The 14,555-nt window shown below is 36.8% G+C and overlaps 1 protein-coding gene across 4 annotated transcripts in view; it reads left to right on the top strand.

The window, feature by feature from the left end:
- LOC149573053 (transducin family protein / WD-40 repeat family protein) overlaps positions 1 to 14,555 on the top strand; it is a 253,406-nt gene that overhangs the window by 191,344 nt on the left and 47,507 nt on the right. For all 4 annotated transcript variants that reach the window (XM_089814223.1, XM_089814224.1, XM_089814225.1 and 1 more), the window contains 4 exons: positions 3,754 to 4,095; positions 4,209 to 4,415; positions 4,579 to 4,677; positions 4,757 to 4,829. In XM_089814223.1, the coding sequence (XP_089670349.1) occupies positions 3,754 to 4,095; positions 4,209 to 4,415; positions 4,579 to 4,677; positions 4,757 to 4,829 (721 nt within the window). The remainder of the gene's footprint in view (positions 1 to 3,753; positions 4,096 to 4,208; positions 4,416 to 4,578; positions 4,678 to 4,756; positions 4,830 to 14,555) is intronic.

The raw sequence follows: 14,555 nt of genomic DNA on the forward strand, positions 1-14,555 counted from the left end.
CCCAAGGGTCATAGTAGAGACATGAACAGTAGGAGTATTTCAGTGAGTTCACACAGGTTTAGAGCTGATTATAGAGCGGATCTCATGAGTACACATGACAGACCTATGCATCCTACATTTCCAAGGCCTGAATTGGATGAGGCTAGTGTTGAGGGTGAGGCAACATCATTTACAGAGGATGTGTTGGCTTTACGTGCAGAGTGGGATGCATCACCTCATGATGTTAAACATCTTAATTTTGATAGATTTATGAGCCAGAGGCTGGAGCATTCCAAAGGGTGTTTCAATGTGAGACCTAGGAAAATAAATAGTGACTTGAAGTAGGTAACCAATAAATTGACTTTGACTCATTTTGAAGAGAGTGGTAAGGTAACAACTAGAGCTTGGGTTCGCAAGTTTGATACATACCTCTCATTATGCCCAATGTTTGAGTAGGGCACTATCCAATTCGCCCTATTGCAATTGGATTGAGTAGCCCATGACTAGTGGTATCATGGGTTGGTCTCTTTACATCATGATCAGATTACATCCTACTAGGAGTTTGTGGATCGACTGGTAGAGTAATTTGACAAGGACCCAAAATCCTATATTAACGAGTTAGCACAACTTAGGCAGACTGGTAGCCTTGAGGCCTTTATTAGTGAATTTCAGCATATATCAATGATGGTTTATGACATTTTAGAGAAGAGGCATGTAATGCTCTTTATAGAGAGTTGCATGAGCCTCTTAGGGATTGGGTTAAGTCTCTTGATCCACCACCTTGCTAGAAGCTATGAAGAAAGAAAGAAAGGAACTTGGAAATTTGTATTTCTGAAGAAAATTTCCTTCTAAACCACCTACTTCCACTTATGACAGCAAAGCAGTTCCAAAGAAGGTAGAAGGTTCAGATTCAAAGAGACCTATGACAGCCCCTTAAGATCAGCAAATACTTAATGATCTAAGGAGGAACAGATTATGTTTTTATTGCAGGGGTCCATATGATGAGAGGCATTAGTATCCTATGAAACGTAAAGGTAAAAACAGGCTTATGGAGTGGTTTTATGAAAATGAACTTAGTTCTGATTTAATGGGACAGCTGACTGATCACAAGGAAGAAATCATTGAGGAGGTGGTTGATGATGAAAAGGTGGATCATGATTCCAACTTAAGGTTGTGTATCCCTTTATGAAAAAAGAGGGATCATTCAGGTTACGAGGTCTCTTAGCAGGACAGTGAGTTATTGCATTGTTGGATATAGGTGCTACTCACAACTTCATAGTTCACAGTTGGTATCTAGGAGGAGTATACAAGCTGAAGAGTTTGAAGGCATTAGAGTTAAGGTGGCTGATGGTTACACACTTAAAGTGTAATAGGATGATATCTGAGCTTTCTATGAAGCTGAATAACTATGAATTCAAATCTGATTTCTATGTGTTGACATGGGAGGCACTGATGTGGTCTTAGTTATAAGCTGGTTACATGCTATTGAGGCTTTTTAGCTTAACCTTAAGGATGTGGAAATGAAGTTTGAGATTGATGGTAAAAAACATATTCTTAAGGCCATTGGAGAGTGTAATTTGAGGGAGATTTCATTTAGATGCACGCAACGTCTCATTAGGCATGTTGCAAATGAGTGGGCTGATCCCAGGTATCGATAACTGCTATGTGGACTGTGGGTTTCTCCTAAGAAGACAAAATGATTAATTAATGCCGGCTACTGGGAAATTGTGGATGATTAGCGAAGGTAGAGAAAGGTTGTATTTTGCAGGAGTCATTTATGACTGAAGACAAACACTATTGGAGGTGATCAAAGTTTTACTTGTGCTGTAAGCGAAATATCACTAATCGGATATTTATTTGTTTTTCCCTTTTTGAATAGATTCATAACTAAACACTTGCAGATGTATTACGAACACAATCAAAACTAGTGGGAATCTCCACAGATATTTGACTAGCTTCTTCTTGAATATAACAGTCAAACTTAGATATAGGTAAATGTAATACGATACAATAATAAACCAGAAGATAATAACCCATTGTTTCCATAATAAGATTCAAGATTCGAGCATATAACAATGTGTTACAAGCCAGTAAGATAAAACCAGCAAACTCTTATAACTCCTTAAAATATGTTATTGCATTATACAACAGCAATACAATAACCAACACTAACAAATCCAATCTTAAGTACATATTAACAATCAGATTGGAATACTAGAATAAGAACCTGTAAGTGCATATGAAACACTTGAACTGTCTCCGTGAACAATGGGTTTGCGTCGATTGTCTGCCGGCACGAGGGGCTACATCCTCATACTAGCTGAAAGCTGAAGCTTTCCAAATACTCTCATAAGAGAGAACTGAAATTTGAAATAATAAATCCAAGCATGCCCAAATGAAAGAGTCTCATCTCCTTTTAACCCCACAACTGTGACTCTTCGACTTCCCTCCTAGCATTTCGTCTTATCTCTCCTTGTTCTTTTGTCCACTTTGTAATACTAAAATGACCTTTCTATAATTTGAGTCTACGCTCTCGTTGTCAATTTTAACATTATATATAGTAAGACTTCAATATTTCTAATGTCCCAAAAAGGGGACATTACAGTAAGTTTTTATATGCTACTCATTATTGCTGCATCCATGAATTTTTGCAAGACACAAGACTAATTGTGGGTGTGGTGAATGAATGAACTGGCAAATTACATTCTGAATGCTCTTTAGGTTTCTCAGTTGATATCTGCATACAGCCATTTTTCTTTATTGAGAGCCAAGCAATATATTGAGCAACCAGCATGAGCATAATTTATATTCTAATAGGTAATATGTACAGGTTAAACCTTAAGATGATTCCTTTACGTCTGTATTTATATCTGTACTATTTGCTGTGAATTCGTTGAAGTATCTTGTCTGTTAAGGTGAAACTCTGTTCATACAATTGTTATTATCAGGTCAGAACAGTTAATGATTCTAGTGTATTTGTCTCAATTCTTTGTCAAATATTATGAATTCTGACATGATACCATCATATATGTTCTCTTTGCAAAGCAACATCACTCCCTCTTGAAACTATAACTACAATTTCATCTTTATGACAACTATCTGACAAAATGCATAAAGGAGAAACAGAAAAATATTGTTGAAGAATAGCTGGCTCTCTTACACAGACATACCTTATCTTGTGCAAGTTGATACATACGTAAACACAAACAGCAAGAAGTCGACAATTTTGTTGAAACAATGACATTACAATTGCAATCTTCCGACTTTTTTAATTGGCTTCCCCTGTATCCTACTGTTTCCTCCATTTTCTTACAATTTGGGTACAATGGGGCTCCTACAGGGATCAAGCTAGGAACCCCTTTTATCATTAAAGAAAAGAAGACAATTCTGTTCCGAGAATATTTTGTTGGTTTACTATTTTAGACCTGAGCTATTTAATGTAAGTTTCTTTGAGATCATATATTATTAAACTTCTGGATACATGTTATTGTCTGTGCTATACATGCAATGTTTTTGAATTGAAGATTGAAAAGAAAAAAAAGTAGTCTTCAATAATTAAAAATTTACAAAGATGAAGTTTTCAAGATATCAAAATGACTAGTTCTGCATAACTGTTCCAACTTTTCCACACTTGATGCCTGTGGATTATTTTGGATTTTGACTTTTCAAAATCACAGATTGCAGTTTCCACAATCTTTATGAACAGGAAACTAAGTGTCAGATTTGTTTGGTCACATAGATGAGCAATATTCACACAGAAATCTATCCTTGTAGGTATTGTGCCTCAAATGGTCTCAGGGCATGGTGAATTTGACTTGCACTTCTCGCCTTGATATTGCGGTCCATGGATCTTTTGCAGACATGATACTTTTACCAAGTGCTGGAAGTGCTTCAGATGGAAAATATGCCGCTCTTCTTGTTTTAACAAATCCAGGCCAATTACATGCATATGATGAAGTTAGTATATCAGAGGTTTCACATAGCTCAGAAGAAGAAAGGTGTTCCATTCCTCCACAGCCTGTTGCTGTACAAGCACCATTCGCTGAACCATGTGTAACTAAAGCAGCACTTGTGCTCATACCAAAGAATGTAAACACTTCTAAAATATTGTCTCAGGTATAATCACGTGTGAAGTTTAAACAATTGTAATTGAATTGCTTTCTTTGGACATGCTTTTGTCTATGTTACAATTGCTAATGTGAGGATTTATTGATCTGAAATGCATGTAGTTACAGCGAACCATGCAAATCACTGGACCATCTAATCTCCCTTTAGGTGCAAAGTGGCCTGTCACTGGTGGAATTCATGGGTCGTCATCATTTGAGAAGAGTAAGAATGTAGAGATGATTTATATAACGGGGCATGAAAATGGGTCTGTTAGAGTTTGGGATGCTTCAGTGCCATTTCTCTGCCTTCTTTGTTCTATAGAAAATAAGGTGAGAATTATTTTGCCATCATGACGTTGAGTTCGGTTATTGTGTAGTCTATTGGTTCTGTTTAAAACTTTGAAATAGTGTTGAGTTAAAATATATGCGAGTTTCCTTTTCAAGAGTTGTCAAGGGTCATTTGCTAATGTTATACATAAATATTGTTCTATAGATACAAAATCTCACTTTACTTGGAGGTAATGCTTCAATAACATCATTGGAGTTCTGTCCAATTTCTGAGATTTTGGCTGTGGGTGATAAACAAGGAATGGTAAGTTTAGTAAAATGTCTTATTAATTGTGTTTTATGTTTTATGGAGAGTAAATAATTTTCTTTGTTATCTATGTCAGGTGAGACTTTATAAACTTGGTGCCAAATCTGCTGATATAAGTTGTCGGGTTATTAGTGAAGATGTGAAGCAAGGTATTTGACTCTGCTTTCTATAAATTCATGCAGCATAATCCAGGACTAGATTTGATCATAGATTAGTCACAATTTCATAAGAAAATCGGAATCATAGGCTCAAGTTGGTGTAGCATTTTTTCTAATAAATAATAGCCAGCTTTGAAGCTCTGAACATAAATGTTGATAGATAAGTTCTATTTTAATATTGCTATTGGGACAGATCCTGATCAACTATATGATATCAGGATTGGTATGTTAACTGTCAACTCTATTTTACAACTAAATTTTAATGATACTGCTGTAGGTGTAACATCATTTATAGTGCTTGTGCAAATGTTCACCATGCTAGGATATAAGAATCATTATTGAGTTGTATTTTTTCTGAAGAAAGCAGCAGGCCAAACATTCCACCAATGGAAGGTCATGGCCTCTTTTAAAGTATACACATCCCTTGTCCAAATTCGAAATAGATACAATTGGTATAAATCAAATCTGCAAGAAAAACAATACAAATCATGCTGTTGCTTGCAGATAGAACTGTAATAATACCTTTCCAAATGACTACAGAGATTGGATGCTACCCAAGGATGGAAGCATCATCAGTGAGTCTATCCAAGATGGAATAATAAGCAGGTGATTCATTTTAGGGATAAAATCCTGATCTACATATCTATGGGAGGTTTCCTAGGACCTAAAATATTGAGGATCCGTGTGCATATGAACTGGAAACTGGTAAATTTTGTAGACAATTTGGTAATTTCAAGTGCTATTGGATTGCCACTTTGTCCTTATCACTTTTCATCAGAGAAAAGTTGAGGCTTCTGAAGAAGGTCCCTGCTTAATGAAAATAATAGGGCTTATAAGTTTTTATGAAGCACTGCTCCCCAGATTCGAGTTCCACATAGGATCTTACAAGTTTGGCTTCCATTTGGTTGAAACTTTCTCCATTTTCAAGAAAACATTTATAAGAATCTTCCCTCAAAGATTTCAAATATTTGTAATTCCATAATTTTGGAGATAATAAGAAACCATTTTTCTGTTCTTGCAACTTGTATCTGTTATGTGTTTGTTCTATAAAGGGAGTACCCTTCACAAGGATGTATCTTTGTGATTGTTCCATGTTTTCTTGTTGTTTATCTGTTTGTTTAGCTATGTTATTTCTTGGATGAGATGTTCTGTGTTGTTTCTTTTCTTGTCTTTGAGCTTGGTGGAGCATTCTTTTATCTAGGTAGTGAATTCTGTGAGCATATCATTGGCATCTCAATTTACTAGAAAATGTTGCCCTAAACTATTCTAGATTTGTGTCAGTATCAAGTTTGAAAGCCCCTAGCAAATATAATTCTGCTGTGAATGAATGGAACTGAGTGGGAACAATCAATTAATAATGAGAACTTTCCCATCCAGTGGAAAATATGCAACATGCACATACTTCTATCTAGAGTTTGTCCAACTCAGAAAATTCAAGAATGCCTGCAATAGAAGTAGAGAAAAACATGCATCAAATACAGGAAGAGAGGCACACATATGCACCAGAGGTCCAAATGAATCCAAAAACAAGCAAATAATAATAATCAGCGATGCATCAAGGAACCCAAGGAAATTTGGCAGAAGAAAATTTTCATTTATGCTAAAAAGAAAAATGATTGAAAGTACCAAAAAATGAGTCTCGCCAACCCATTTCAAATTTTTGGGTCCTACTTGTATTTGAGGAAATGTTGGACACCCAAGAAAGCTGAGGTGATACAACACCCAATTTATATATCTGCAAGAATATTGTAGACCTCTCTGTCAAAAGTACAATGAAAGACAAAAGGGCATATGCACATCAACAAGAGGAAAGACCAAGAAAAATGAGTAAATCCTAATTTTTGGTGAGTTTTATTTCATTTAAAATTAAAATTTTATATTTATTACAATAAATATTAATTTAAAATTTATATTTAAATGTAAAAGTTACTTTAGTTATTTGTATGCTTAATTTTGTGAAATAAAAAATAAATGTAAATTGTTACAATTAATTCAATTTATATATACAATAATAAATATAAAATTGTGCTACATATGTGTATTTTTTATGAATGTAGTATCCATTTTAAAACATTTAGGCCTTGAAAAGTAGCCATATCCTTCTTTGATACTGTATCAGTATTGGTGTCCATGCAACTTTGGATGTCAAGAATTTAATATGTAATCCATTGTGTGAGTAAGAAATCCTATCCATGGATCCTATAGAGAGTTTGTTAGGAATTATAGCAAACCTCAATGACAAAACATAACATTTAGGAACCTAATGGCAGTAATATCATATGGATCTGTTTATAGGGAGATTCGATTTCTAATATGTATAATTTGGAAGCTTTCATAGAATATTAAAGGTTTACATGTACATAACAAACATATTGTTTTCCAAAGAATGTGACTTGAGAGAAAAAATCAACACGATTATTTTCCAAGAAACTACATGAATGGGCTTCTTGAGAAAACTCAGCTAGGACTGCGTACGGGCACCAAGCCTCTTATTATTTGTTGAACATTCCAAAGGAATGATATGATGGGATTTAACCTAGGCATGTTGTCAATACAATGATACGACAATTGGTTTGCTGAGTTATCAACTCTTCTTGGCTTTATTTAACTAGGATTAAGATGGATCATCTCACTCCCTTCTAGTACTATCTGGATGCTCCTCAATATCTCTTAGCTTCTGGAAAAAGGAGCTAAATGGATGTGTTTGAACATATATAGGCAGTTCATTCACACTACTTGGGTTACCCCCCTGGGCATCTCCGCACAAAGATGGCATTCTATGCTAAGCACATTCTAGAGCTCATGGTTGGACTCATTGTTCGTCCCCCTTACTTATCTCACCATTGGCTACATTCTCTCTGGATCCCCCTTGGTTCCGTCAAGGTGGGTTTTCATCGTCTCCACATTGCCGATCATCGATTAGATAGAGAGCAAGATTTGCCAGTTATGCAATATGGAAGAGTTTTAGACATAGGAGAATTGCATTATCAATTGTCCTATATGTTTCCTCGTAGCGTAGTGTATGAAGTTTTTACACCATTGTCCCATTGCAAATGGGGATTCCCTCTTTTTGCTTTTGTAGTACGAATACTAGTCTTAAATGTTCTTAGGTGGACATAGGTGGTAGTGATTTTTAAGTCTCCAAGTCCGAGAAATGAGTTTGACCAACTTTGGCTTGCTTGGTAGTCAAGTCTGTTTGAGGTGTGAGGAAAAGCTAGGTTGAGCTTTTTAGGGATATGGAGGTAAACCAAAGGGGTGGTGATGTAACAAGTTATAGTCTTTTGAAAATTGTTTTCCCAATTTGAATTCCACCTTAGAAAGTTAAGAAAGGTTGTGGGAGGTAACACTGTTGAAGGCATGTTGAATCCTTAAATTTGGCTTAGTCTGGAATTCTTTAGAAATTCACACAATCTAGAATCTTTATTATATATCATATCAAGATGAAACCTGTCTCAAACATCCTAGTAATATTTATATAAATATATAACTTAAATTATAAGAAAGGATTATATTTCATATAAATCTTCCTGCTCTTTGAGATGAAGAAACTAACTTGTAGAATTTGGGAGCTAACTAGCAAATGAAATTTTTTGGCACTAGGTTGGAATCCGACCATATCCTAAGATTCAAAAATCCTCTCAACCCCAAGAATTCTGTCCCTTGTAAAAGTGAGTTGCAAGTTTGAATTCGTGAGAAAAGTGAATTAGAAGTGCAAAATGATGAATTTTGGATGTGAATTTGCTAAATAAAAGAATTCTTAGGAGTAGCAATCCACCTATCTCCTAGGGTTCCCCAATCCTTTGAGAGGTAAGATGTCCACCCCATTGGACAAGGGGCATTTAAGGTGTAATTCAATGTACAAACCAAAAGAAAGAAGCATGCTATCAATTGAAGGCAAAGATAGATGAATTATGCATGAGGAGATGATTTTTTAAGCAAGAGAAGAAATAAGTGACAGTTTTTTATGCATGGAGAAATCCTCCTATTCTTGAGAATTCCAAAATCCTCTAACACCTCTCATATTTAGTCTCTCTTTGGTTTGTAATCCTGCTCTACCCTTGATTTCTACCTATGAACAAGTCATTGAGGTGATAGTGTGAAGGAGGTCTTGGACTTTGATTGGTACTTCTATGTGTAACATTTGCCTTATATATTTTGTTTAGCTTCCATGTGACCCGAAGTGCCAACCATCTCATGCATTTCCTTTCATGCCCTTGTTTCCTTCTTAATTGCTTCCTTGGCCTCCAGTACTCTCCGCCTCTCAATACAGGGTTTAGGGGGCGTGGCCTTCTTTACTTGTGCCCAAATGACCACCAATACTTCACTCCCTACGATGTTTAGAAGGTTGAGGTCGAGTTTTAGGTAGTTAGCATCTTTATGGTCCCCAAGGCCACACCATCAAGCGCATAATTTGCAGTGTGTATTCCTTTTAGCAATCTCGAGCAAAGTGACCCCATTGGTTACAAGCCCAACACTGGATTATCAATTGTCCCTTCACATCATATTGTATTCAACTCAGTGTAACCGAGAGACTTGCACCCCCCTCCCATACCTTGAAGTACCCATCCCCGAGATGTCCCTGCACCAGGTACTTGAGTACCGAAGCACCCCCTCCTTTTCCATTTCGCAACCATGCCTCCCTGGGATGTGTTCTTGAATTTTTATTTGAATTTTGATTTTTGAATGTTACAATTGGGTATGTAATACATTACTATGTTGAATCTCAATGGTTCTAATTCATGTTGCAATTTTGCTATGTTCAAATGTTTTAATTTGGTATGTTCTAGTGAACTACTGAAACATCATGTCATAACTAGCATTTCATGTTCTATATGTATACTATACAACATCCCTCTCTGGCCCATCCTCCCCTTGCCACCGTCGCCTAGCCGTCCCCCTTGTCGTCCCGAAAATGAGGCCAATTTTCCCCATGTCTCGAAAACTTGCCCCGGTGTCCTGCCATCTTGAAGTACCCCCGTACTGGTGTAACACTGATTCAACTTCTATTATTACTATTGTTATTATTACCTCTCCCTCTCCGCCCATTATTTTGAAACCCACCTAATAATGGGTTATTGTTCATCAGCTGAGAGGCATTTAATGCTCTAGATTTGGATGGTTGCTTCTGTGTGAAAAGCACTCGTTGGCTCCTTGTTTTCATGTTATATGGGCATTTCTTGGTGGAATGACCCATAACTTGGCAAATGTCGCAAGAATGCTTTTTTCTGACAAGAGCACTTTGTGTGCCCCTTCTCCTTACAATGGGTGCACCACGTCTCCTTCTTTAGTCCTCTTTGAACTCCCTTTCATTTCCTTAAAGTCTATCATTCACTCCATATCTTTCTAGAGGTGTGTATCTTATTACTCGACTCCTCATCGCTGCTTCTCTCCTTGGACGAGTCACTAGCCGAAGATGACTTGTCCTTCTTCTTGGAGGTTTTGTCTTCACTCTCCAAATCCATGGCCCTGTCATAGGCGTCAGCTTACGTCGGGGATACTATTTTCATCTTTTTCCTCAAGGAAGGCTTTAATCCTTCAACGAACCATCTCTTCTTCAAACCGTCAACTGGCTGGATGTCCATCTTCCCTAACAATTCTTTAAGCCTATGATTGTCTTCTTTCAATGTCTCCTTCTTTCCTTATTTTGTACTATAGATTTCTGCTACTATTTCATTGTCATTTCAAAGTAAATGTAATTCATTCTAAAATTCCTTTATAAGATTATTTTGTGTTTCTATCTTTTTTTTGTCCATATCGAAAAGCAATCAATAGTGACTCTATAGAGCGTTGTTGGGGACTGTCAGACCCATTCATCCTTGTCTGTTACTTCATTTGCCGACCAAATTGTTTCACAAGTATGGCGGTGCCTTACGAGATCCTCCTTCTTGTTGCTAATAAATTTTGGGCAGCTTCATCTTTTGTGATGACATGCTTATATTTTTGTTGCTCCTAGTTGGTTGAGTACTTGAACTGGGTGGGTTAGAGTCAGGCGGGTTGTGCTAACTACCGTGACCCAATGTCCCTCCGACACTCCTAATTGGACTGGTATCCTTGACTTCCATAACCTTGGTCTCTTCCTCTTCATTCCTCATGCTTCCCTTCCCTCCGTGTGTGGTGTAAGGATTAAGTATCCTAACTGGTTCTTGGTCTCTTCTATCAAGCCATTGCTATTCTCTTCTAGACTATATATCTCCCTACTATATAGTCTTGTCTTAACTTCACCACCTAGTATGACATCAACTTGGTTCCCTTCTACCAACTCTTCTTCTAGTGGTCCTTCGGCAAGTCTCCTCAGCTTTCTCCTATGTTTTGCCTGTTGTTGGAGTATTAGGGCCATCTGGATGGCCTCATAATCATCTATGTGTTCTCATCTATTTCTATCTTTGTTTAGAAGGTTAGGCATTAATTACTCCGTTGCCTTTGTTTGGTTTTGTCCCATTCCTCTTCTTCCCTACGATTATTTCGTTGGCATTTGTACTCTTTGTAAGCTTGGTGGATTTGTTGCCATCTATTTTCACAATTGGCCTCCTAGCGATGGTTTTGGAGAGGAAGAAAACTTTGTGCCAACAGTCGAGGGAGATGGCACATTAATTGATCCACTATAGGACTCATTACAAGGGCACTCTACAAAACACTTTCTGACACCTCTTCTCATGCGGCTTCCCTCCTTACGCAAGTTTCAATCGACATCTCCAACAATGCTACAAAATTGAGGCCAATGCCCATTCACCTTCAAAAAGTTCTTGGTATTTGTCCTCTTTCTTTTGATTGCTACTCAAACTGTCGTCAACTGGCTGGCCCATTATTTTTCATCTGCAATCAACACTCTGTCACTTTGTGAGTTTGTATTGCCAATGCCACCATATGTTTCCCCCGAGGGGTAATAGGTTTAATGTATTTAATAACATTATAAAAGAGATCTATTAGATTTCCACAATCCGTACTAATGCTTTTTGATTTCTGGGTGTCTAGTTTTTTTACATCAACGTTTCGGATCATACTACATGATCCATCATCAGGATGCTAGAGAGAAAAGAACATAAGATAGCAGACAGAAGATCTAGCAAATCTAGCAGTCTTTAATAGCAAACACAAGCTTGCTCTTTTTTTAAGTTATTGTTATCTGTTTGACTTTTCTCCATTTATTCTTAGGTCTCCCCCTCCATGATTTATATATTTTTTCTCATTTATGTTTAGGGTGGGTCTTGTCAACTTTATGGTGTACCTTCTCTCTCCTCCCCTATCCCCTCCCCCCCCTCCTTCAAAGACTGCTAGATCTACTGTCTGCCATCTTATGTTCTTTTCTCTCTATCATCCTGATGATGGATCATGTAGTATGATCCAAAACGTTGATGCAAAAAAAATAGACACAATCAAACCTAGAAATAAAAAAGCAACATTATAAAATGTAAAAAACATGATGTGCTAGAGAACACCCAATGCTTTGGTACTAATTCATCAACTGTTTACAGCGTATGACAGCAATTTGACATAACAGCAACAACAACTCCATTGATATCGTATGATATCCCATTCCATCAAAGAGAAGTACATATCTAGACCGGAAGGGGTACAAGGCGAACCATTGCAACCATAAGTGCCTACCCTTCCATTACACTGACAACATTAGTGACACCATAATAACATGTATTATTATTTCTTGACAACAAATACTTGTTGATGGGGTTTAACTTGCATGATTGTATGTCTCGTCAAACTGGGATTTTAGGATTGGAAATCTGACTTCAGCAATCTGATTTCAAATTTTTGGTTGTTCTGATTTTGCATCCATGGACTAGATACAATTTCAAGCTTGACATGGATTCATATTTGGAAACTTGGAATCCCTGAGCTTCTGAATGTTCAAAGTCCGAATTGTGAATTTCAGAACTGATGAAACTTGATTTGGGGTTCTGATTTCAGTGGTTTTTAGTTTGGAATCAGATTCTGAAGTTGGGATTTGGATTCTTGGTTTCTGATTTTGGGATATTGTGTTTGAAAGTGGACCTGAACGTTCTGATTTTATGATCTATGAATCACGGATTTGGATTCTGGTTTTTGATTGGGAATGAGAATCAGAAATCAGATCCAGAAATTGAAGATAGAAATCAGAACTTAGACTTAGATTCTGAGATTTGGAAATCTGAAGATCCGATTGGAAACCAGAGTTAGAAGCTGGTATTGAAGTTTTTGTTTATCCAATCTTGATTTGGATCAAGACATTTCTTGATTAGAACTTGGATTGATGAAGTCTGATTTGCAGTCTGGGCCTTGAATTTGGAAGTGGGAAGCGTTAAGTAAATTTTTTGGTAGGCTCCCCCAACTGTGATTGTGACTGACAAAGGGTCAGCTGAGCACTCTCCAATGACTCCATAGTGACCTTAACCTCATGAGCAAGCTTGTCAACCTCCTCTTCCTTTCCCCTCTGTAATGTCCCCAATTTAGCAGGGCCTAGGAGCATGGGTATGTCAGTTCATCATCGCGACTTTGTGAGCTGACACTTGGATATGAGGGTCTTTGTTGGTGAGACTTACTATTTATAGTAAGTTATGAGAGTTGGTATTATTTATACCAGTGCACAGTGGTGATGACTTGGGCCATACTATCTCAGTTTGTTTAAACAGTTTTACCAATATGACCGTAATGAAGGTTATTAATTAAGTTTCACTTAATAAAAAAAATTTATTCTTTTAATTGAATGGTGTGTTGAAGAAGGCTCTTTAGTGAAAAGTGTGCACAAGAAGACTCTAACCATTGAATTATAAAGGACCTATTATACTTAAAAGCTTAATATGCTTCCAAATGCAAGGCTTTTGAGATGGATTCATTCATTATATTGCTTATATTATTAATGTGCACTTTGTGTTCGGAGAAGAGATTGAAACAAGGGTTTCAAATTCAACATTGTTGGAGGATTGTGAATTCTTCACCATTTCAGCACTTTGAATCTGTGGAACACCAGGTGAATTGTGCTTTATCTACTGAGTATTTGATCTGTATTCTTTTTGAGAATTGAATGGTGCTGATGTATATCATTCAATCATATCTAGTGCTGTGTTGGAGGTAGAAAGATTGTGATTCAGCGTGGGTATTTCTCTGCAAACATACCACAAATTTGGTGTTGTTTTGAGAAATTTTCACAAGGCAGCTATTTGATTTCTGGTCTGCAGTTCGACCTGGGGTTTGAAAACTTATTTGCGCCAGGAAATAATTGTCATGGCTGCAAATGAATAGGAGTATGGACGGCTATGAGCAGGGATCATAGCTCTGCAATTACAGTTTGCATGTAATGCACTTGGAGTGCATTTTGAGGGTCTGCAATCCTAATTGCAGAGGCTGATTTTGAAAGTCAATTCTAGAAGTATTGTAGCTGCCATTTGTTTACATACAACTGCATTTGCTTGTTGAAGAATTCTTTTGTTGCTGATATTCTTCCTTTCGAGGGATTTCAAGGCATGTGTTACCTGTAAGTTCATGGATTGTAACTTATAAATTGTCTGGAAATTGTTAATTTAGATAATAGGAGATATTTTATCAACTAGGTTGTTGATATTTTGTGAAAATATTGAGTATCTAAGTTGGTATTAAAATCTGGAAGTTTTGGCTGTCTATTCCCTATGTAATGTCCAAATTTTGAGTTCAAATCATAGTTGCAATATCTTTTATTTTTCTGCTATATTGTTCTATCAAAAATTACAAAACCTCAAAAACAAAGAA

This window comes from Cupressus sempervirens, chromosome 2, assembly GCF_028749045.1.
Source record: "Cupressus sempervirens isolate cs-2001-9-10 chromosome 2, ASM2874904v1, whole genome shotgun sequence".
Taxonomy (NCBI): Eukaryota; Viridiplantae; Streptophyta; class Pinopsida; order Cupressales; family Cupressaceae; genus Cupressus; species Cupressus sempervirens.